The sequence below is a fragment of the Schistocerca serialis genome, chromosome 9, assembly GCF_023864345.2.
Source record: "Schistocerca serialis cubense isolate TAMUIC-IGC-003099 chromosome 9, iqSchSeri2.2, whole genome shotgun sequence".
Taxonomy (NCBI): Eukaryota; Metazoa; Arthropoda; class Insecta; order Orthoptera; family Acrididae; genus Schistocerca; species Schistocerca serialis.
The window spans coordinates 82,625,847-82,651,698 of NC_064646.1; the positions used below are offsets into that span (position 1 = coordinate 82,625,847).

Here is a 25,852-nt window from a genome sequence, read left to right on the forward strand (position 1 = left end):
AAGTTCTAGGGGACTAATGACCTCAGCAGTTGAGTCCCATAGTGCTCAGAGCCATTTTGACCCATGGACCGCTGATGAAAGACTTCATAATGTCTTGTTCTGCACTGCCAAGGATGATCACCGTTAACGAACACTTCGGCGACCTGCGGTGAGGACCCATTCTTCCAACGTTTAGGAGTGGCGCAGCGGTACTGCTCCTGGCTACATGGCGTGACGAGACATTTATTATGACTTCCAGTCATCGTTGGTAGTGACTGGGGTACTCTGGCGACACAGTCGGACGTAGTAGACATCCTGTGTCCTCGTGTACGACAGTATCGTCGTCTCATTTTTCAACACAATACATGAAAGGTGTCTCTATGAATTGACAAACTGCGTGTTGGCTTCTGTCTAGGGTTCTTTGGACGACGTTCATCTGACGATTTTACTGACGTTTCGCCAGCACGAGTGGCTGGCATTGTCATTGCTTCACTCTCCATTGCCGGTGGTGAACTGGAGCCGAGCTCGGGGCCGCGGACTACATGTACCTGGCGCGCCAACGTCCGAGGGCTTCTCCGCGGTCATTTCCGGTGCGGTTCTCCTCTTGCTACCTGCGACGGTCGTTCGATGCAGGAAAGGGACCCACTTGCAATGACGGGAATATACTGTATACCATGCACATGCGGAAAAGCTTATGTCGGACTGACAGGACCATCAGTAAACACCAGTATCAAAGAACATAGGCCTAAGCGACATTTTAGGTTGGGGCAGGTGGAGAAACCGGCCGTGGCAGAGCACGCACTGAGTGAGACCGACCATGTAATAAAATTCGCCCACACGGAAGTTCTGGCTGTAGAGAAGCATTATCACACTCTGTTTAGAGAAGCTGTGGAAATACAAAAACACGCGAACAGCTTCAATAAGAAACAGGTAAGGTAAACGGATTCTGGCTTCCCGTACTGCAGCGAACAACCGTCGCAGGTAGCACCGGAAATGACCACTGAGAAGCCCTCGGATGTTGGAGCCCGCGAGGTCGACAACAGTTCACCACCGGCAATGAAGGTTGAAGCTTTGACAATGCCAGACACTCGTGCTGGCGAAACGTCAGTAAAATCGTCAGATGAACGTCGGCCGAAGAACCCGAGACAGAAGCCAATAGGCAGTTTGTCAACAACTGGCCACGAAAGCCTTAACAATTTTGTGTCTCTATGAGCTGACTGCATGATGTTGAATTATTCCGATTGCCAGCAATATCCATAGATCAGCCCAGAAGGGGTCCAAAGTCATAGTGATAAAGGAACTCATACTGCCCAGATCTTCGTAAATTTGACTAGATAAATTTTGTAATTACTGCAATAACATGACATAGGCTGTCAGTATAGTAGGTGGAGCATTTTTATCCGTAATGGGGAATAATTCGGGATAGAGATAAGATACAGTAAAAAGGTTTAGATAAAAGCTATAGGTGGCAAAGAGAACCGCGCATTGGTACTATTGGCCGTGACACTGAACGTGATTTCCGAGGTGATTTGGAGAGTAAAGTGATTTTTTCCTTAAATGGGAACTCTAATATTTGATTTAATATTTAAAAAGAGGTACAAAACGATTCATTATTCAAGGTCAAGGAAAGGTTCAATGTAGGTCAAATAAGCAAATACATTTTTAGTTCTAGTAGGGATTAACTCGGAATAGAGAAGGGATGCAGCAAAATACAGTATTAGATACACGATGGAAGGGGCATCCCAAAGAGTGAGTGACCAAGAAGCCACTCAGCGACTTTAAATCAATGAACTACATTTTATTGTTGTGTTTGTGTGATTCAACTGTCAAAATAACATCTGTACGTCATCATGTTTTTTTTTTTTGTTTTTTTTTGCCAATAAAGACGTAAATTATAACTGGAAGTTCAAATTTTTCTTCGTTTTTTCCAAATACTACGTCACAAATAGGGGATTCCATGCAACAAGACTCGACCTTCGAATGACCTTCGACAATTAAGATCGTCTTTACTGGTAGTGACCTGTGACTCCTTACACACCTTCCAATTTGTTTCTAACATTGTGTTTTGCTGTATCCCTCCTCTACTCCGAGATAATCCCTACTATAACTAAAAACATATTTGATTATTTGACCATTATGTCTTGTCATGACCTTGAATAGTGTATCATTTCAAATCTTAAATATTACCGTTTTCATTTTAGAAAATCACTTTAAACTCCAAATCATCGTGAAAATCACTTTCAAGTTCACGGCCATTAGCGGCAATGCTTAACGCTATTTATCACTTACAACTTTTATCTGAAAGATTTTCCTGTACCTCATCTCTATCCCGAGGTATTCCCCACTACAGATTGAAATGATTCATATATTCATAAATATATATAAATAAATATATAAATATATTCATAAATCTGGATATGACTAACTTTATTTCCTGAAATGCAATACATTTTATCGTTTCCAAGCGAAAAATGTAATAACCACAATAAATCGGTGAGGGCTTTCTAGAAACGCTCTAAGTAACCCTTGCTGTGTCAAATCATCGTAAATTGGAGAATTTCATCCACAACGAAGCATAAAGGTTAAGTGGCAGACTTGAGTTAAAGACTTTACAGATGTTTGCATAGCCAATGTGCTGACTGATTGCTTGTAGGAGAGTACATCTTATTCATGTTACGTGCCTTTTTTTGTTTTTGTTTCTCTTTTTCTTTTTTTTTTTTTTTTTTTTTGAGAAGTTTTTCACAGGATGTCTTTAAGTAAGTACACGACAATAGATGCGCATGCTTTATTATTTAAAAATCGTAACATAAGAACTGTATATTCAAGATACAAGTTTGAGAGGAAGTAGAATATTCATTAGATGTTAATCCTTTAGAAGAGCCGCGTAAACAGGTGAAAGACTGCGTTGCAGCACCCAACGAAGGTGTCACGATGTGCAGGAGTTATTCACCATCGGGCTGTTTCCGGCGACTTTCCCTGCAAGGAAAACAAGTCCGTCAGTTACGCAATTGTTTTTTCATGTTATAAATTTTTATACCGATTTCCTCCTATCCTCCATCTGTACCCGTGTTGTGCTAATATTTTCATCCCCACGTAACTACTACATAAAACGTCCATCACAATGTGTTCTGCATGTCTAGTTGTTGTCTGCCCCGCTAAATGTCCCTCCTATCATCTTGCAATAGCAAGTTAATGCTCTAACAGGTGTCCAAGTAACCTGCTCCTCCTTCGGGAAAGGACCTTATAGTGTGGCCCTGACCTACGCGGAATGGCCGTGCGGTTAGAGGCGCTACGTCACGGACTGCGCGGCCCCTCCCGCCGGAGGTTCGAGTCCTCCCTCGGGCGTGGGTGTGTGTTGTCCTTAGCAAGTTAGGTTAAGTAGTGTGCAAGTATAGGGACCGATGTCCTCAGCAGTTTGGTCCCTTATGAATTCACAAACATATGAACATTTTGTGACACTGGGCTGAAATCGCCACTCCATTCCACATATCATTCCGCCTCATTTAGCCTTAATGATCACTATTGTGTAACTCACCTGATAACAAATGGTTATTTTGGTAACTGATAAAGCAGGAGAAAATCTTTACTGAATAATTTTGTGTTGTGTTGTTGTTGTGGTCTTCAGTCCTGAGACTGGTTTGATGCAGCTCTCCATGCTACTCTATCCTGTGCAAGCTTCTTCATCCCCCAGTACCTAATGCAGCCTACATCCTTCTGGATCTGCTTAGTGTAGTCATCTCTTGGTCTCCCTCTACGATTTTTACCCTCCACGCTGCCCTCCAATACTAAATTAGTGATCCCTCGATATCTCAGAACATGTCCTACCAACCGATCCCTTCTTCTAGTCAAGTTGTGCCACAAGCTCCTCTTCTCCCCAATTCTATTCAATACCTCCTTATTAGTTATGTGATCTACCCATGTAATCTTCAGCATTCTTCTGTAGCTCCAGAAGTGTAAGTAACTCATTTTACGTGAAACTGTGAGCTTGAATTACAAAACGAGTCAGTATGAACTGAAGCACTGAGATCCAATGTGATCAACTCCATTGTACGTCCCGCTGGCCATTTGTAGGTGACGAGGGATCTGGCTGACGCAACAGGGAGACAACGGCTGCAGTTCGGGCCCCGTGCCTCGATGCGTCTTGAATATTTGCGCTTTGACGCTGAATCCTTAGTTTACGGCCCAGGTTCCCTGCAACGACACTCCGTCACTGCAATAACGGGAAAAAGACGTGAAATAGAGTGCAGTGTTTTTTGTATTTATAAAGCGCTCTTCTAGGAGTTGGAGAGTGGGAGGAATGGCAAGGTTCATCGATGAACTTACAAGGGCTGGAGAATTGGAGGAGTGACATCAATGAATTAATAAGAGTTGGAGAATGGGAAAAATGGCAGTGTGCAACAATGAACCTCTTAAAGGCTCTAGAATAGAAGGAATGGCTAGATGCAAGAATGAGGTAATAGACAGAGGAATGACGTGGCTGGCAGTTAACTATATTCTGAGGTCTGTGCTTTTAAGAGCTTGTAAGATATTCCTTATTTTCAGATAAGAGCGCAGTTTACTTTATTTCCAGTTATGCTATTTCACATATCTGAACTAAATGTATCAGTGCTCTGCAGTGCCTATGGAGTAAGGAGCGAGCGGTAGCACCCCGCGCTGGCTAGCAGAGGCGGTTGGCCAGCTGGTGCTTTCAGAGTCAGTGAGATGGTGTGCCGATGCAGGAAATGCTCATGACATCAGCAAAGAGATACGTAGGGAAGGTACATTTATTCTGGAGTGAATCACGTAACTCTTATTAACAAATATCTGCTAACAAAAGTTGCCTTTTCCCCCTCAAACATCAGGAGGAGTCTACGGTCATAAATACTGTCTTCCAGCAATTTTACAATACCAGGAAACGTCGATATTTATAAATAAATGAATAACTTTGGCGTAACCGAAGATGTACGATCTTTTACGAACTATACCGATTGTATGCTCAAGTTATAGACTGTGAGCCATGGTCAGTAGCCGTTGATAGGATGCCTTTCGAACTAGTCATGCACTCCGTCTTCAGGCCACTAGTGGCCCACAGGGACCACCCGACCGCCGTATCATCCTAAGTTCAGGATGCGGATAGGAGAGGCGTGTGGTAAGCACACCGCTCTCCCGGTCGTTATAGTGGTTTTCTTTGACCGGAGCCGCTACTATTCGGTCGAGGAGCTCCTCAATTGGCATCACGAGGCTGAGTGCACCCCGAAACATGGCAGCAGCGCATGGCGGCTGGATGGTCACCCATCCAAGTGTCGGCCACGCCCGACAGCGCTTAACTTCGGTGATCTCACCGGAACCGGTGTATCCACTGCCGTTGCCCGAACTAGTCATGCGGTAGACCGTTAATAGTTAGCTTATAATCAGCGTGAACAAGCTCATTTTACGATGTGTTTTAAATAAACGCACCATAGTGGCGTCCCATGTAAGAGTCAGTTGCACAAAAAGCTTCTTCCCGGTTCATTACGCAAAACATAGACAATAGTACTGCACTTTCAGAGTCCGACGGCGCTGCTACGGCTCTGCAGGAGGACGTAAGACTTCGAGAGCGTCTCCAAATAACAGGTAGGAAGAATTCCCACGCGGCGGCTCACTGAGTCAGTTCAAGGACAACTTGCTTAATGGGAAAGCATGGGCAGTTACTCTGTATGCTCCTTACACCATCGTCTACGGACTCAGCCGCTAAACTAGGACATTTTTGGCGGTTTCGTACTCGTGGGTGGCTCTTGCAAACGTCAGGGTAGCGGCCATACTGCTGCGTTATTTTATCATCTATTACACAGAGGGCAGCTCCAGCGTCGTCGATGAATGCCAGAAGCTGATGTACCGCCCACCATAGGGGTTACAGTTGGGTACGCAACTCCGCTACTTACCACAGCTTCCAGGTTAGTCTCCAACGCGCTAGCACTTCGTGGCTACTTCTTCTTGATGATAGTGAATACATCTCTGATGAACGCTGGGTCACGATTAGTACCTGTCCTCTGTAAGTGCTCGGTACTAAAGCGTACAGTAGCTAAAATCATCAGTGGGTTTCGACATGTACAAAAACCAAAGTCAGTAGGATAGTGCTAATGGAAATGTGTCTGATAAGTTACATTCACGATATTGTTTAGGTCGTTCTGCCGTTTTCTGATTTGGTGATACTCACGAGTGTAATTGGGGAAATGCTATCTTCTTCGTGTGCAATTGTAGGAATCCACTGCGCTTCTGTGTCAATGGTGCAATATTTCTTTTCTGATTGGCCTACTAACACAAAACGCACTCGATTCTCCGCGTGTGTAATATTAGTTTTTACAACGACCAACAAGCATATAGTTGTTACAGGGCTTCAGCACTCAAGTCAGCGAAGCGGCATGCATTATCATGTGTGGGGCTATGTTTACACACTATATGAACACCAGCAGAAAAGTGACGGTAGCTGCCTCCCTCACTCCGCCTCCGTCATGGTCAGAAACAAACCTTAGCACTGATATCCGTTCATCTTGAACATTTATTCCCTTTTAGAAATTTTATCAAGCTTTCTCAACTATATCCTCGACATCCAAGTTGAATAGCTGCAGTCCCCAATAAAATTCTTCTGGGTTTGAGGCCGCATTGTCGGCTATAAAATTCTGATGTTTCGGCGACTGTTGCAAGGCGCCTTACTCAGGGAGTATTGTTAGCAATACACCCTGAGGAAGGCGCCTTGCAACAGTCGCCGAAACGTCGGAATATTATGGTCGACAATGCGGCCTCAAACTCTGAAGAACTTTATTGACTGTGTCAACGGCCGCAGAAGCCTATGTTTACAGCTGCAATCCTCTCTGACACCCATGCTAACACGTCTTTGCTAGCCTTTCACTTTTATATCTCCCACCTGGGTTTTGTAGATGCTGTAGATTATTCGTCTCTCTCTCTTGATTTTGACTCCTATAGTCCAAGAATTGTGTACATATTGTTCCACTTTAAATTAATGAAAGCTTTCTCTAGGGACACATCCTAATCCATCTTCAATTTATATTCCGTTACCAAGACCAGTCTCTGCATTGTTTCCCTGGAACCTTACCCCTTCGGCGGCCGGAGTGGCCGAGCGTTTCTAGGCGCTTCAGTCTGGAACTACGCGACCGCTACAGTCGCAGGTTCGAATCCTGCCTCGGAAATGGATGTGTGTGCTGTCCTTAGGTTAGTTAGGTTTAAGTAGTTCTAAGTTCTAGAGGACTGATGACCTCAGACGTTAAGTCACATAGTGCTCAGAGCCATTTGAACCTTTTTTTTAACCTTTCCCCGTCCGCGAACTAAAGTGTTATTCGTCTATTAATCACTCAATATTTTTTTCTATTTTTCTGTGTTTTGTACTGGTCAGCAATTTTCAAGCATGTTTCACTGGACTAATCGTCTGGAAGGTTCCAAAGGCTGCTATCGCACCTCTATACGTGGGAAACTGTGCCAGCGCTGACCCTGTTTTGCAAGTCTCTCTAGTTCGCTGAACACCACGCCTTCCCCGTGCGTCTAATTTTCTCCACCTGGATCCTTTACCTACATATCAAATTTCTCCCTCTCCTAACTCATATTGAAAACCTCCGAACAACCTACATCATCCGCAAACTCGACTCCAATAATCATTTGTTTCCGCTGTTCCATCCAACCGTAGTACGCTGCCTCTACCATCACGTCCCACTAACCCCACACGCTCCACATACTTTCCCAACGGACTTCAACCGCCTCGCCCTCCCAGGTCATGAACTCTGTACTCCTCCCATCAGCATTAAACTCCCCCCAACCGTTCCACTTCGTCTGGGCTTCCTCACCGTCCCTCCCTCACATTTGCCCTACCCCCATTATTTCCTTCCACCCTTCTTTCCGTAGCACCTTCTCCTCGTCAAATTTTAACCTCACTATAGCTCTTCACTCCAACCCTTCTTGTATCCTAACAGTCACTCCCTCAATACATCCCCTCCACTCACCCATTCACATACCACTTCCGTTCTACCAACGGTTGCCCTTCAGTAGCAGACCACCTAACCCACAGCTGATCCTTGTAACTTTAGTGCCTGTGAATTTCTTCTTTTTAACGTCAGTGATCTGCGTCAGGGATTTTAAAGGTTATTTTAAATCCTTTCAAATGTCATCTTATACTATTTCTAATGATTTAACTTTTACTACAATTGTTTTTTAACAGGCAGGAAGGTCATATGTGAAAATTTCCACTTTATTTTCACATTTAAAAAGTCCTAAATTCATTGTACATGTCTCACCTTCCTGGTTATTATTCTCTCCTCTCCTGTAGATTATCTTGTCACTTCGCTGAAGAGCAGGTTGACTGTACCGCTGACAGCCCACCTCCCTCCCATGTGGAGGGGGGGGGGGGGGGGGGAGGGAGGATGAAATAACACTAAAGGAAAAAATTGCCAGCCCCGGTAGTCAGTGCTTTTGACTCCTCATGATGATTTCGGAGATAGCTATCGAAAACCAGAGAGCTTTTTGAAGTGACGCGGCTTGTAAACGGCAGTACCTATGGGAGCGATACATACATGACTGAAACATGTTTCTAGGTTTTTCCCTTATGTTGATTCTTGAAACTTAGTAAGCAGGGTATCGTAGGATAATTTTCATCTATCTTCAAACGTCTGCCAATTCAGGCCTTTCTATATTTCAGAGACACTCTCTCACAGGTCGTGCTGCCCTTTTTTGTACATAGTCAACATCCCACGTTCATCCTGGTTCCCACACACTTGCTAGGATCGGTTGCATGAGTACTCGGAAAACAGTCTACTCTGTAAATTAACTGTATTTTTACATTATCCAGCTGATGAACCAAAGTCTGTAACCCTCTTCACCTACGACTCAGCCTATGTAATAATTCCATTCCAAATCCACACAAATTATAGCATCCAGCTATTTACATGAGTTAACTGAGTCCACTTTTGCCTCACTGACCTGCTATCAGTAAGAAACTACCGTCCTTTGTGTTCTCAAGGGTACAGTTTTACCATTCTGTACATTAAACGGAAGTAGCCCATCTTTGCACCACTTCGAAATTCTAGCAGGACTTTGCTGGATTTTTGTGCAGCTCTGTTCAGACGTTTTTACATGCCGACTTTATTACATATTACTCTATGATCCGCCAAAATTGCCAGGATAGTATCAGTATTGTCTGTCAAGTCATTAATAAATAACATCAAGATCAAGTGTCCCAATAAACTTCCCTGGGGCATACCTGAAATCATTTCTACATCTGTCGATGTCTCTCTATCCAAGACTTCGTGGTTCTCCTCCCTATCAAAAAATTCTGAATACAGTCACAAATTTTGTTTGCTAAGCCACGTTATAGTATTTCTGTTAATAAAGATCGGTGTGTTATCAATGTGGTACCAAATTAGGTGCTTTTCGGAAGTATTCAAGCTTGCTTATTTTGAAGTCCGTGTAGGATAGAGACTAGTACCTCTGGGAAAACATCAGTTTTCAGCTGTGAATAGTGTTACTGTCAGTTAAAAGCCACAGTGTGAACTTAATAGTAAGCAAACTATAACATCGCGTAAGGTGTGCCTTCGTTGCAGTATTTTTGTGAATTTATTATGAAATGGGTTAGTAAAAGTATTTACCAATTATCTCCAACGCAGGCGCGTAGAGTACAGGTTGCTCCTATCCCATCCGCTGCACACAAACACACGTTACAGTCCTCCTTGTATGTTTGGTTGGGTATACAGCATTTCCCTGCAAGCGAATGCAATCAGCCATCTATGTATGTATGTATATATTCGAGAATAATATGTTTCTTACAAAGTACTATCTTGAAGATGGAACACGTAACTATACAGGGATTTCTGCCCATGAAGATGGTATGGAATTAGACTATTGTTGGTTATTTTCATGTTTCTTGCAACATGTTTCTCGTACGTTCTTATGATTTGGAACCTGTCACGCCGGCCGAAGTGGCCGTGCGGTTAAAGTCGCTGCAGTCTGGAACCGCAAGACCGCTACGGTCGCAGGTTTGAATCCTGCCTCGGGCATGGATGTTTGTGATGTCCTTAGGTTAGTTAGGTTTAACTAGTTCTAAGTTCTAGGGGACTAATGACCTTAGCAGTTGAGTCCCATAGTGCTCAGAGCCATTTGAACCATTTTTGAACCTGTCACGTGATGTAATAAAAAGGCTATATTTTCTACATTGTAATAATTTACTTAGTAGTTTATAATTATGTTGCATTTATGTTTAAAATTATTAACTGAAATATAAACATATGCAGACGCACGCACACACACACACACACACACACACACATGAATTCATAAACTCAACTGTACGTTGCTATAACATAGAAGTGTGGACATTTGTTTTTAGTGCCATTGTAAGATTTTCCAAAACAAAAAATAAGATCAGGTAACCTATTTTAATTATTTGGTTGTGAATTGCCTTTGCATGTCAACAATATTGATTTTAGAGATTTTCATTACCTGGACTAGGATCTACAGACCGTCGGCAGAGCGCATTTACAATACCTAACTTTTTGTTCACTGTTCATTATCAGAATCCAGAAACATGTACGTTTGCTTTCATAGTTAGCTTTCCAGCAAGCCCTCCTATTGAGGATGTGGTTACGTCTTCCGTGTACATTAACAAATAAACTGAGTGCTTTTTCTAATGAAAGTGGAAATTCATTTCCAGAGGACATAAATAACTGGAGTAAAAATCACAAATGTAACTGTACAGTTATGATAAAGAAAAGAAATACAGCAAAGTTTCTCGTCTCTGTACTAATAAATGTCTTGAATATTGCCGAATTATAGGTTATGATCTAACTGATTCGTGTCGTATTTAATCGGTACCGGTAGCAAGAAGAAAGATCCTTTGCAGTGTCACTTAACAGTACTGTAAGTTGCGGTGTTTCTCGGTGTTCTATCATAGAGCCAGTTGAGTCATTTCGTATAGTAACACAAATTAATGACAAGCCTCGAACTACAGAGACGCTTTCTTTACAATTTTACAACCGCAGTTGTCAAAAATTCAGATCATGAACTGAAGAAGAGAACAAACAACATTCTAAAGCTACTCTTGTTCATGGTAAGTAGACTGACTCTCAACTGCATGAAATATAATACTTCTGATATCCATATAATTTGTGTATATGTTCCGTAAGCAACTCAGGAGTGCCGAACGGAAGGTGCTTCGTATGAATATTGAAAATCTTTCTATCTCTTCCATTACTGAAGTGATCTAACAATGAACTGAGAATAACTATAAAGAGTGTATCGGGGTACGCAATAGAACTTCACGCAATATCTCTTATTCTCATGATCTCTTCGAATATATGCAAGGTGCCTTTGAAAAGTTCGGGGAATGGTCGCAGAGAATAAAGGATACAAGAGTTACAATCAAAATACTTTTACTGGACGTCAGAGTAAAGCTACAACACAACTGGTTGTAAAATCGTTAGAACTTGTCAGGAAACTCTTCTTTTGGAATCACTCGAAGCTCCGTTGTCAAGGATTGTTCGGAATCCACGATGTCTGCGTCCTCAACGTTCTGTTCCAACGCCAAATGGCTGTTGAGCCTTCTCAGTCTCCAGATTTGGCGCCTGCAGACTTATTTTTATTTCCCTGTTTCGCAGACGCTGCGCATGGCCACGGTGCCTGGAACGGTTCCAAAAACTTTACATCCGGGGTGTCATAAGTGTGTTGTAGCTAACGATGATTACTTTGAAGGGCAGTAAAGATTTTTGTATGTAACTTTTGTTTATTTTCTGAAACCATTCACCTAACTTTTCAGACGCACCTTGTGCTACAGACCCAGCAGGTTTCCTTGAACACCAGTTATTTAAATTTACCCAATAAGATATCATCAGACAACGCCGCCTTCGTTCATAATATTCGCATTTTAAGATCACGGACCATCACTGATAACCTTCGTATCGGCTACACCAACCAGTTAAGATCTTAGCAGAGCATTCTTTAATTCAGAAAGTGCCTTCAACTACCACATCAGCAGATGTCTGTTGTCATGATTGAAAAGGCCTCAACAGCGTCTTCTATGCGATTCCTTTGACAGATCGCCTACACTTCGCCGGACCTTCATAGATCCATACTCCGCAAATTGCTCCGTACAGTGCGTGGCGAAGGGTACTTCTGGCACTATCCCTGTTCCAATCACGAATGGTGTGTGGGAAAAACGTTTGTCGTGAAACCTCAACATGCGGGCTAATTTTCCTGATTTTTCCCACCGTGACCGTTTCACGAGACGTATTGGGAGGGAACAATGTGTTGCCCGACTTTTCACGGATCGTGCCCTTTTCTAAAAGTCAACATCTCTGTTGTACACAACGCTTCTGTAGCGACTGCCGCTATGTTTGTTGACTGTTTATCGCTTACTAAGACGAATGCATAACGAAACACGACGGTCGTTTTTGGATCGTCTCTATCTTTTCTATTAATTCTACCTGTTAATTGTCCCATAATGACGAACAGTACGCAAGAATCGGTTTTATGGGCTTTGCAAGTCCCTTCTTCCGTGGATGAATAACACTTTCTTAAATTTTAATAAACCTCAGTCAAGCGACGGTTTCTCCTACAGTCAGACTAATGCGGTTACTCCATGCGAAAATCAGCCGCTTGCATGTTCACTCTGCAACTCAACGGAGCATCAGAGGGATTCTTGCTACCGCAGAAGGCCTCTACAGCTTCCTAGTGATACGGGATACCAGCTGATACGTGCAGGCGCAAATATCTCGTCAAGGTGAAATCAAGTCATCGTTTTGCAGTCGAGTCAAGAGCATCAAGTGGAATGAGAAGGAGAAACGAAAACAAATGAAGTGGAAATAGCGAGCACACTAGGTCGAGTTGTACCACAAACTGACGAACTTAATATGGGCAACAGCGTCAAGAAAATTCGAATGAGTAGATGTAAAGAAAAATGGAAGTGAGTAGCATCGAATAAATTGAGTTCACGCATAAGTGCAAGATTATTTTGGTAAGTGCATAATTACCATCCTCGGTCGGCGGCGGTTTCTTCTGGGCCGGCTTCGGCGGTGTCGCCCCTGTAACATGCACAAGTCATTACAGACACATGAATTTTACTGTAACATCGGTCCCTATCTGTAGTTGGTAAGCTTTCTACGCAAAATTGCTTTAGGACAGATACAATTACTTCACATTATGGTACACTGCTCATCCATAACAAAACAGAATACACAAAAACCTAAAAAAGTTTTCCATCACCTCGGTTCCAAGAGTTACGGAACCTGTACATAAAACTGGAATAGAGAACAGCATAAACATCATTTCCGCCATTTTTATTGTTTATGAAAACCTCACATTGCATGTTCTACCACCGTACATCGAGATCTTCAGAGATTGCTGTACACACCGCTACCTCTAATACACAGAAGCACTTCCTCCTGCACTAATGCATGCCTGTATTCGCCATGGCGTACTATCCACAACTTCATCAAGGCACTGTTGGTCAAGATTGTCCCACTCCTCAACGGTGTTTCGGCATAAATCTCTCAGAGTGGTTCGTGGGTCACGTCGTCTATAAACAGCCCTTTTCCAATCTATCACAGGCATCGCTGGTGTCCACTACTGCTAGAACACTGTCAGAGACGAGTTCTAGCAGAAGTGGACACCAGAAGATCCTGAGGAAGATCCCAGCAGAGGGTTCGAAACGTTGATCATTTTAGAAGAAATACGACGCGGCCTAATAACCCAGAGGATTTTAACTTCGGTGACAACGGCCACGAAAGCCTGCACACTTATATCGAAGGCATGTTCGACAGGATTCATGTCTGCAAAACATGCTGGCCACTCTAGTCGACCGATGTCGTTATCCCGAAGGGAGCCATTCACAAGATGTGCACGATGGAGGTGCGATTTGTCGTCTTTCAAGACGAAGCCTCACCAATAAGGTGCCGATATGGTTGCACTATCGGTCGGAGGATAGAATTCACGTTTCGTACAGTCGTTATGGAGCCTTCCATGACCACCAGGGGTGTACGTCGGCCGCACATAATGCCACCCCAAAACAGCAGTGAACCTCCACCTTGCTTCACTCGCTGGAAAGGGTATCCAAGGCGTTCAGCCTGACCGGGTTGCCTCCAAATACGTCTCCGACGATTGTCTGTGTGAAGGCATATGCGACAGTCATCGGTGAAGAGTACGTGATGCCAATCCTGAGCGGTCCAATCGGCATGTCGTTGGACCCATCTGTACCACGCTGATGGTGTCGTGGTTGCAATGATGGACCTCGCCATGGACGTCAGGAGTGAAGTTGGGCATCTTGCAGCCTATTGCGCACATTTTGATCCTTAACACGACGTGCTGTGGCTGCACGAAAGCATTATTTAACATGGTGGCGTTGCTGTCAGGGTTCCTCCGAGCCATAATCCGTGGGTAGCCCTTGGGCGGCCTGAGCGAGGCATGTCACCCACAGTTTCTGTCTCTCTCTATCTCCTCCATGTCTGAACAACAACGCTTTGGTTCACTCCGAGACGCCTGGCACAAACTAACAACGCGGACGCGATCAATCCGCGGTATTGACCATCTAGGCATGGTTGAACTAAACACAAAACGAGCCGTGTGCCTCCTTCCAGGTGGAATGACTGAAACTGATCGGCTGCCGGAGTCCCTCCGTCTAATAGGCGCTTCTCATGCATGGTTTTTTACATCTGTGGGCGCGTTCAGTGACAGCTTTGAATAGTCTAAGGGACTGTGTCTGTGATACAATATCTACAGTCAACGTCTATCTTAAGGAATTCTGGGAACCAGGGTGAAGCAAAACTTTTTTTGTTGTGTGTAAATCATCACTGAACGAGATAATTAATTTACAAAGTACGCTACTGCGACACTATTTCTAAAACAGCCACGGAGCTATAAAATAAAATGCAGTTTTACATGTAATTGTTCAGTGTCGAATGGCATGTATGTCTTTTCCGTGGGCAGAGATTTATGTTTGGTATAATGCTGTTCTGGAATCCAGAGAGTGCGCCGCTGGAGTCGAGGTGGAGAAGCGACGGACGGCGTGCACGGCAGTTGGTGCATGCCCAAGAACGGGGAGCCTTGTTGCAACTCGCACGTCAACGAGCTGTCTACTGCACGCCGTAAAGGTCGTCCCGCCCGGGACCGCTGTGTGAACACAAACTACCCAGTGGAGTGTATGTTGTCTGCCAGACGACGGCGATTCCAGTGGAGATGGAGAAAGAGGTTTCTGCATTGTACTTGAGCTGCCGACGGCTACATCTTCGTGGTTAAGTGATCCAATACTGCGTACAATGCAGATTAGAAGCCCTGCATAGACTTGATTGGTTAACAAGGGGCGTTCAGTATGTAAAGCAAACATTTTTTTCTTAAGGCCTATTGGCGTTATTCAGGAGTCCAATATACCTCATTATCTCCCACTCTTTTGGCTACAAAACTCTACTTTTCAACATAATCTCCGTTGGATGCGACGGTCTTATTCAACCTTACTGGGAGAACCTACATGTCCGCATGGTACCCTTCTACCGGTCGGCTTTGGAGCCAAGTTCTTACAGCACCATAAAGGAGGCCCTCCAGACTCCCTAAACACCGTCGCCATGACTTCACCGGCTGAGGGTGCGGGTTTGAGGGTTTTCTTCAGAGGAGAGGTGGTGTGGTGCCATTGCGTGGATTGCATGTTTTTTTCCCGTTCGAAGTGATGAAGCCATTTTCCATCGCCTGTGACAATGTTTGATAAAAAAAGAAACAGTCACGATCAGCCCTTTAACTCGCAAGCATTTTCGCACACATGGCCCTCTGTTGCTGTTTGTGGTCTTCTGTTAGGCGGCGAGGAACCCTGCGGGCATGCAGCTTTGAGTACCCCAAATGGTGGAGGAATGTGTTAGCAATACCAATAGAGACATCCAGTTGTGCAGTGGGGTGTCTGACTGTGATGCGTCGATCACCTCGAGTGAGGGTGACGCACGTTCCAGAACTGCAGGAGTCACAGCTGTGGACGAACAACTGGCACAAGAGAGGTCGGACAGATTTGCGAGACCTTGTGGCGATGATGACAACATGCCTCGCCCAACGACTCATTATCCTTTTTCTCACCGCAGACATTCTGCAAGAGCCTATGACTGTCTGGAGAATTTCTGGTTTTCCCCCAAAAATAACACTACGGCAGTTGTCTGCTTGGAGCGCACGTTTTCTTTCTCTCTTTGGGCCTTGTCCCACTTCAAAGATAGGTCAGTTGTGTTATTACGGATTTGGCAATGTTAGCTGCAGAGGGTGGCCTGATGTCCTTCCTGCCGCCACCCCGAACCCCCCCCCCCCCCCCCGGACATACGTAGTGTACCCAAGCTGTCTGCGTCTAGTGTAAGCCATAAAATAGTGCGCACTCGTTTCAAATGTCTGTGAGTCTTGTAACTGAAGCGGAACGTGATGACCAGCCCGGTATTTACCTAGTGGGATGTGGAAAACCGCCTAAAAAGCACATCCAGGCTGGCCACCATACTGGCCCTCGTCGTTAATCCGCCTTGCGGATTCGCTAGGGGGGCCGCTTGCCTACCCGAGTCCAAGGAGCAAAACATTAGCGCTCTCGGGTACCCTGGTGGATTTCTTGGAGTGCACGTTATAGACGCTATTTTCAAGGCTGCCTATAGCGCCGCCACCTACCGAAACTTCATTAAACTATACGCTTATATCTCGGGAACTCCGCACCGTAGAAAAAAATGTTCCGAATGAATATGAAGGTAAATTAAATTTCCTGTAAAACTGTCTCGTACATATTTGTCGAATTCCAATCGGTTTTCGAGATAGACGTACTCGAAAATCGATGATTTTCGAATAAAAATTTACCTTCCCTCTTCTGTCAAACGTTTGCTTCTAGTGTCTCCAACCATCGTTTCTCTTTTTAACTTTATAAATAATTTTGCTACTTTATCTTCAAAAGCCAACAGGATTTCCAATATGTTCAATGAATTTCGATGTTCCTCTAGAAATGACTGTGCTGAGAGCCTGTTGTCTAAGTCCTGTAACTTTCAATCGTCATTAACAACACTTTAGGTAATTGAAATTGAAAGACAACACTTCGTTATGGCTATAGCTTTCATTATATTTACCATTCATATAATTGTCTAATAGTATTTTTTTTTTTTTTTGGGAGGAGGGTCCAGGCTCATTAATCTTCGTCATCAGTGGAGCCGTCGTTCAATGAAATCGGTAAAGTATCGATGTCATCGCCGTCACCTTCTTCCTGAATTTACGTTGCGACTCCACTGCTGCAATTGCCCTTGCAATTAGAGCATGTGACAGAGCAGTTTAACCACGCTTTTCTAAAACCACACTTGCCACTGTCACATCCTTTCGTGAATCGGCAAAAAACCATCTTCAAGTTTTCGTCAGGGGCAGCATCCAGTTCCGGAAATAGTTGGTCATTCCTTCTCTCCCAATAACAATTCAGCACCCCACCATTAGATACCTCCCCTAACTACAGATGCACTCGGTGTACGACCGGAATGCATGCTGCCTAACAACTCCCTCAGTTGGAAAGAGAATTGAGAGATCAGGCTTCATGTTTCCAGCTATTCGATAAATGATCTGTAGCGAATTTCGTCGAGTGATTTTTCTGTGACTGGAGCGCCGTACCGAGAGAGTAACCATCATCCCGGCTGTCTCAATGGGGTCAGGCAAAGAAGAACTGCAGATATCTAAGCTGCACGTTGTGTGATTTCGGACTTCTGGTACATTTTGATAAAACCCTCTTCAGGCTCGCGATATGCTTCGGATGTTGTGTCATAGCCTGTGAATGCATGTAAGAGTAACAAATGGGTGTTGTTCTTCATGTTCAACTTCAACTCCTTCTGCAGCGGTTGTGAGAAACATACACTCCTCTTGACCTACCTGCCAAGTCGATATCGCCGACTTTGTTTAGCTGTTTTTTTGGTCTGTGGTGTGGCAGTGTACCCATCCAAAACCACTCTACAACCTCTCCCACTTTAATGGCTCTTCAGAAATATAACGTAACCACCAAAAATCGTTGATAGAGTTGCCTCTTTTTGCTAAACACCTCTGTGGTCTGAGAATCCCCCACCAACAACAAATTCCAAGACAGTTAAATCAACGTCCTCATCAGTTTGTTCAACAATGATCATAGCGCTGATTTTCTGCAATTTTTCACTACACTTTCGTTGCAGAATGCCAGGGGATAAGGATCCAGTTCATATTGCACATAATTCTTCAATTCCTCTTCCGACTTGTTGGTAGTAAAAACTGGCAGAAAAGGCAAAAAGGGTCCACGACAACTTTTTCATTGTCATCTTGATTGTCGATTGAGGATAGAGGAAGAGTGATATTTGTGAAGGGCAAGTTTTCCATTTTTACCATTGTCTGTTTGCCATTTGTGACTAAATCATGACATAAGATTGAATCATCTCCCACGATTCCTGTCGCTATCGATGTGTTTCTCTCGGTCCTCAGGAAGGGAGGGTGATTATCAAACCTTTGTGTAAGCTTGCCAATGTCATTTGTGTCTCTCCTTTGGCGAGCTTCGCCAAAATCCTTGTGCTGTTTACTTGATAAAGACACCACAATATTCTTCGAGTTAAGCTGCAATCATACCAATTACCCATTTAGTGAGAGCACTATCTGTCATACTTCTACCACGAGCTGGAGCACCTCGGCTTGAGAATGACCACATCAAGGTTGTATCAACGGTAATGTCTGACCACATGACGCGCCAGAACCGGTCATGTCTTCTCTCAGTGAAGTAGGCTTTGTTCACGAACTTCTCGTACTCCTCTGGTGTCAATAGAGGTTTCTCATGTAATGTCCTTATAAGCAGCAAGATTTGGCATACGGGAAGTGTCCAGCAAAAAGAAAAGAGGATAACATTCGCTTACAGCAGTTCAGGTGAGCAAGGAAATCGCCAGACCTATGTGCATGGATGTACCCCTTTACGTCCAGTTCACCATTATGAACTACTTGATCCATAGCATTGCAACGGGTCCATTGTTGCTGATCCTGACCATCGCTTCTGCAAATCTGTTATCCAATGATTCGAGTAATTTGTTTTGGTTCTCAGAATTCAGTGAGGCAGGTAAGGATGCTGATGCATGTCAGCTCTCCCTCCGAAAGTTGGGCTTCGTCGTAACTTGTTTGAAAAGGTATTTTCAATAGTAAACTTACCGCGCGCTGCTCTGGCAGAGGCGTACCCATTCAGCATTTTGTCCACTGATAACAGAGAATATATAGAGTACAAAACATCTTTCTAGCCAGCTCCCATCTAGAAGTAAGCCACACACCCCAAAAATGACAACAGAAGAAGAAATCCAACGAGACGTACAGCTGGACAGCTCAGCGTGTGATGTATTCGTTACAGCTCTAAAATTATCCCTAGCTTTCCAGTACAGGAGTTGATCAAAAGTTATGAATACATGGTTTTCATAAATTTCGTCATACAACTTGCGTACGTAGTGCAGCTCTGTATGAACTGTGTCATAGTCTGATGGAGGAGCATTTATAAAAGGAAGAGTAATAACGGAAGTCTTTTCACTTGATTTTCCTCTTGCTTTATAGTGCATGTACCTCTTTCTTCCAATTCGGGACAGCAATACCTTCCTATGTGTCAGCCAACCACAGGATGGCATGTCGTGCAGGATGTGGTGGCTCTTCTGGTACATCAGTGAGTGCCACAGTCACATTCTGAAGACCTCCTTCCATAGCTGTCTGTTAGCAGAAGGTAGATTGCCTTTCAATATTGGTGACAAGAAGGTACGAAACCTGAAACGGATGCGATGGCATGTCCAATAGCAACACATTTAACTTTGGTTCATCAAATTTTCTTCCCCCCTTTTTTTTTACATAGTCTCCTCAAAGGTTTGAAGATATCGGCGAGAGAATCTGTATCCTCTTGGCAGCTTTCTTTCTGAATATCTTGTCTCTTTTTCTCAGTAGCTTTTCGAACGATAGAGTCACTATTCTTTCTCGTTATTTTTCTTGTTATCATAGCAACTAACAATTTGTAGCCGGTGCCCCTAAAACAAATTATTCGTACCTAGCATCTGTTGCATCCTGCGATCACAAATATGTGATCCTCATACCTCTTCAACAGTTCTGTTTTGATAGTTCATACCAAGACCAACTATCGGAGTTACACGCTCCCCCTGACTAAATCTTGAAGATGATTTTTTTGAAAATGCACTGAAGGGTATTACAGTCCAAGGTGTGGTTATAGAAAAGCATTGTTAAACTGCTCTATCACATTCCCGAATTGCAAGGGCAATTGCAACAACGGTATCGCAATGTTAATTCAGGAAGAAGGTGATGACGACGACATCGATAATTTATCATTCTAGCTGGACGACGTCTCCACTGCTGACGTAGAAGAATGAGCCTCGACGCTTTCGCCTAAAAAAAAACCAAGATGTTGCCTTGACTGCACAGGTTTTTCATTTTTTTAATTTCTATCAGTCCATGCAAATACCTCCATTATATGAATCGTAATAATATAATAAAAGCTATAATCATAAAGAAGTGTTGTATTTCAATTGCAGTTACATTATTTCCATTGTTAAAGCGTTGTTAATAGTGATAGCAAGTTTCAGCAGTTAAAACACAACAGGCTCTGAAAACAGTCATTTCTAGAGGAACATCGAAATTCAGCGAACACCTTAGAAACTCTGTAGCTTTTGATTGGATGGATATAAAGTGGCAAAGGTATACATGATATTGAAGGAAATTTAATTCTCTGTCCCTTCGTTTCTGACAATTTTTCTGTGAAACGATCGTGGGAGACACTAGAAGCAAATGTTTGACAGAAAGCGTGAGGTAAAAATGATTTTTTTCGGAAATAATCGATTTTCAATAAAGTTCATCTGGAAAACCGGTGAGAATGTTAATAATACGTAAAGAGACCGTTTTATAGGAAACTAACTGGCTTTCGTTTTATTTGGAACATTTTTTTCTACAGTTCTGCGTTCCCGAGATATAAGCGTAAAACTAAAAAATGAGACCTTTCCACCCCCTCCGGCCGTTAGCTCACCCCCCAGAGGCGGAGACCTTTAGTATATTCGCCTCCTATCACGAACAAAGCCCTGAATTCAAAAATTCTGGCGTATTCCATGCACTACACACTTCTCTTCCGGGTACTTACTGAGTAGACTAATTTGCATAGTGCATTGGGCCCAAACAAACTTACGCTGCCAGAGGCCTCAAGTTCTTTGTTTCAACCAACGATGTTAGAAACGTGAAGCTAGCAACTTACGCCGTGTGCCATTTGCGGAAATCAAGACACTGTGAGCAGCAGGTGTGTATCATACGCAGATCTGCATAAAAATCTCACCTACGGATGCACAAACATAAGCGGAAAGCCTGCTGTTATTTGCCACAGATAAATACTTTAGCTAAACTATTGCTTTTGCTTGAAATATTGACTGTTCATTTCCATGTTTTCACTCACTAGTTTCCAAGTTTTATGTTTATAATTTGTAGATTCACGATGGACAGTGCAAGGAAAAGCTTGTGGATCAAGGTATTTCAGGGATATGTAGTAGCCCTAAACCAGCTGAATATGGCACAACACGTTCTGATGTTTTCGCAAAGTTCAGTTCGATCTAACTACAAACTCATGCACTCACATCATAGCTTTGCTTTTTTTCATCGTTTCTCTCATACATGCAAGGTGTATGTTCCGTTACATTTTGTGGAATTCACTGTAATGTTTCAATGGGCAATATCTATTTATTTGACGGATGTTGATGTCAAGCTTGTTGTATGCTGATGTACACAAGCCATGCATGCATTACATATTTTACTTCAATGTTTCCATTTGAAACAATCCAGCGAGTGAATGTTGTGACTACGCAACAAATTATTCATTTCAAATTTGCAGCACATTAATTCTTTCTTGTGTGCGAATGGTTATTCTGCATTTCGCTAATTGTTAGATTGGAAGATTTTGGGAACTTCTTATCCAGAAAGTAATAATAACTTTTGGACACAGCAGGAATCAATATTTATTGCTTGTTTTATTCCTTTTTGCTTCTCTTTGATGTTGCCAGATGATATTCCCTAAATCTGGACGCCCAAACTCGTGGCACTGTTGTTCATATAAAGAAAAGTTGTACACTGTATGTGACGTAAATATGCAATACAAAAAGAAAATCAAGTTTCTTCGGCAACCAAACTGTTGCCTTACAGAAGAAGATCTATGTATAGGAAAAGAGATTTTCAGTGCTTCACAGTGTATCTGGTGTAAATGAAGAGTTGTCACGCCGGTTTGCCAAGACAACAAATTCGGTCATTCTTACAAAATGTAGCTCAGCTTTGAGGTCCTTTGAATCAGCAATCAACCATTATTGTACAACAGCATACGAGCTATATCTGATACTTGCCTCCATATCCTAAAATAATAAGTGAATAGTAGCGAAGTGCTGATGTTGCACCTAGTTTGACAAGTGATGAAATACACTGACGGAAAAAAAATCGAAACACCAAGCAGTATTTGTGCGCCACAAACGACCGTTGGTAGGCGTGTTTCAACGTCTGAAAGACGACGTCTATCCCAATTTCGCGTTAGTCGCGCCACTATGAGCATGCAAATCAAGTTCGCTTTAAATACAGGCTATAACGATCGTGAGCGTTAGTTAACTTTGAGATTGGATGTTGTGAGTTGATGTTAGTGAAGAATGCCCTTAGGGCTGTCGTACCGGCCACCGCACAGCAGGCGTCAACTCGTCGCGGCGTGCTACAACAGACGCGGCACACAGCGAGTACCGCTGGCGCCGCACACGATGTCAACAACTGGCGCAAGTGAACGCGTCGTCGCGGGGTTAGCAGCGTACACACCCCTATCGATACGGATTACCCTGGCGGCGCTGCCCTTGCCACCAGAGTGAGCAACCGTATAAGGGCGCTATCTGCCAACACTCTGATTGCCGGACCTCCTGATTTAAGCGAGCTCCCTGAGCCCGTTTAACCAGTTCAATCTTCGCCGATGACTGTGTTACTACCCGGCTGCTGGATTCATACGACCGAACCGTACTGTGGACTCCTTGGCTGGAAACTTGCGACGCGTCGGTATCGACTGGTTGGCTGTGGTTTGGACTTGTGTTCTCTACCAGTGACTCTGATTTCTCCTTGGCGCTACAGCCAGCGATGTGTTGTGTAGTCGAACTTAAGTTTTGTTTTGAGTGACAGAAGGTCAAACAAATTTGGTTATCACGAAATATTTGTTATGTTATAGTGCGGACATAAAAGGGCGACAACACGTGACTGGGTTTGAACGAGGTCATGTAATAGGACTCTGAGAAACTGGATGTTCCTTATGCGATGTTGCAGAGATACTTGGCAGGACTGTAGCCACTGTACCTTACTGCTACTAGCGGTGGTCACGGAAATACACGGTCACAAGAAGACCAGGTTACGGACGGTCAAGTGGCACTACCAAGAGCGGAGACCATCGCATTCGGCTTGTCGTTGTGGCGCATCGTGGAGCATCTGCAGAAGCGATTTGAACAGCAGTTAGCACCAAAGTGACACAACGAACTGTTACAACTCCGTTACTTCAAGGACAACTGCGAGACGAACACCCTGTAGCGTGCATTCCACTGACCCCAAACCACCGCTATTTCCGACTTCAATGTTGTCAAGAGAGACAGCTCATTGGACGGCAGAGTGGAGGTATGTTGTGTTTTCTGATGAAAGCTTGTTCTGCCTCGTCGCCAGTGAGGGCCGTGTGTTGATTAGGAGGACGTCATTTGACTATCTACAGCCAACCTGTCTGCGTGCAACACACACTGGACCTACACCGGATTTATGTTCTAGGGTGTGATTTCTTACGACTGCAGCAGCAATTTCGTGGCTATCCCATGCACCCATGAACGCAAATTTGTATGTCTGATAATTAGACGCCGGCCGCGGTGGCCGTGCGGTTCTAGGCGCTGCAGTCAGGAACCGCGGGACTGCTCCGGTCGCAGGTTCGAATCCTGCCTCGGGCATGGATGTGTGTGATGTCCTTAGGTTAGTTAGGTTTAAGTAGTTCTAAGTGGTCTAGGGGTAGCGTCTTTGATTCATAATCAAAATGTCTTTGGTCCCGGGTACGATCCCCGCCACTGCCTAAATTTTGATAATCAGCATTGGCGGCCGAAGACTTCCGACATAAGAAGTCAGCCTCATTCTGCCAACGGCCTTGTCAAAGAGGGCGGAGGAGCGGATAGAGGTTCAGGTCACTCTCTTGTCCTAGTGGTGGGAAATTGGGAAATTGCCCCTAAAGGCGGAAGAATCAGCAATGATCAACGACATGAGGATGCAGAAGGCAATGGAAACCACTGCATTAAAGACACGTAACGTGTATCCACAGGACATGTGGCCTGTAATTGAAGAAGTGTCGTGATGATGATCTCTCCATTGGCAAAAGATTCCGGAATAGTCCCCCATTCGAATCCCCGGAAGGGGGGGGGAGACTGCCAAGGGGGAGGTTACCATGAGAAAAAGATTGAACAATCTACGAAAGGATAACGTTCTACGAGTCGGGGCGTGGAATGTCAGAAGCTTGAACATGGTGCGGAAACTAGAAAATCTGGAAAGGGAAATGCAAAGGCTCAATCTAGATATAGTAGGGGTCAGTGAAGTGAAGTGGAAGGAAGACAAGGATTTCTGGTCAGATGAGTATCGGGTAATATCAACAGCAGCAGAAAATGGTATAACAGGTGTAGGATTCGTTATGAATAGGAAGGTAGGGCAGAGGGTGTGTTACTGTGAACAGTTTAATGACCGGGTTGATCTAATCGGAATCGACAGCAGACCAACACCGACAACGATAGTTCAGGTATACATGCCGAAGTCGCAAGCTGAAGATCAACAGATAGAGAAAGTGTATGAGGATATTGAAGGGGTAATGCAGTATGTAAAGGGGAACGAAAATCTAAGTCATGGGCGACTGGAATGCAGTTGTAGGGGAAGGAGTAGAAGAAAAGGTTACAGGAGAATATGGGCTTGGGACAAGGAATGAAAGAGGAGAGAGACTAATTGAGTTCTGTAACAAGTTTCAGCTAGTAATACCGAATACCCTGTTCAAGAATCACAAGAGGAGGAGGTATACTTGGAAAAGGCCGGGAGATACGGGAAGATTTCAATTAGATTACATCATGTTCAGACAGAGATTCCGAAATCAGATACTGGATTGTAAGGCGTACCCAGGAGCAGATATAGACTCAGATCACAATATAGTAGTGATGAAGAGTAGGCTGAAGTTCAAGACATTATTTAGGAAGAAGTGGGATACGGAAGTACTAAGGAATGACGAGATACGTTTGACGTTCTCTAACGCCATAGATACAGCAATAAGGAATACCGCAGTAGGCAGTACAGTTGAAGAGGAATGGACATCTCTCAAAAGGCCCATCACAGAAGTTGGGAAGGAAAACATAGGTACAAAGCAGGTAGCTGCGAAGAAACCATGGGTAACAGAAGAAATACTTCAGTTGATTGATGAAAGGAGGAAGTACAAACATGTTCCGGGAAAATCAGGAACACAGAAATACAAGTCACTAAGGAATGAAATAAATAGGAAGTGCAGGGAAGCTAAGACGAAATGGCTGCAGGAAAGATGTGACGGCATCGAAAAAGATATGATTGTCGGAAGGACAGACTCAGCATACAGGAAAGTCAAAACAACCTTTGGTGACATTAAAAGAACGGTGGTAACATTAAGAGTGCAACGGGAATTCCACTGTTAAGAGCAGAGAAGGGAGCAGATAGGTGGAAATAATACATTGAAAGCCTCTATGAGGGTGAAGATTTGTCTGATGTGATAGAAGAAGAAACAGGAGTCGATTTAGAAGAGATAGGGGATCCAGTATTAGAATCGAAATTTGAAAGAGCTTTGGAGGACTTACGGTCAAATAAGGCAGAAGGGATAGAT

At 43.8% G+C, this 25,852-nt stretch overlaps 1 protein-coding gene across 1 annotated transcript in view; it reads right to left on the bottom strand.

Annotated features, from left to right (window-relative positions):
* Positions 1 to 2,859: 2,859 nt before the first annotated feature.
* LOC126419827 (serine protease inhibitor I/II-like) overlaps positions 2,860 to 25,852 on the bottom strand; it is a 36,581-nt gene continuing 13,588 nt past the window's right edge. Inside the window, exons 2-4 of the mRNA XM_050087059.1 lie at positions 12,963 to 13,013; positions 9,588 to 9,699; positions 2,860 to 2,955 (exon numbers count right to left, since the gene is read on the bottom strand). Coding sequence (XP_049943016.1) covers positions 2,922 to 2,955; positions 9,588 to 9,699; positions 12,963 to 13,013 — 197 coding nt within the window. The 3' untranslated portion in view covers positions 2,860 to 2,921. The remainder of the gene's footprint in view (positions 2,956 to 9,587; positions 9,700 to 12,962; positions 13,014 to 25,852) is intronic.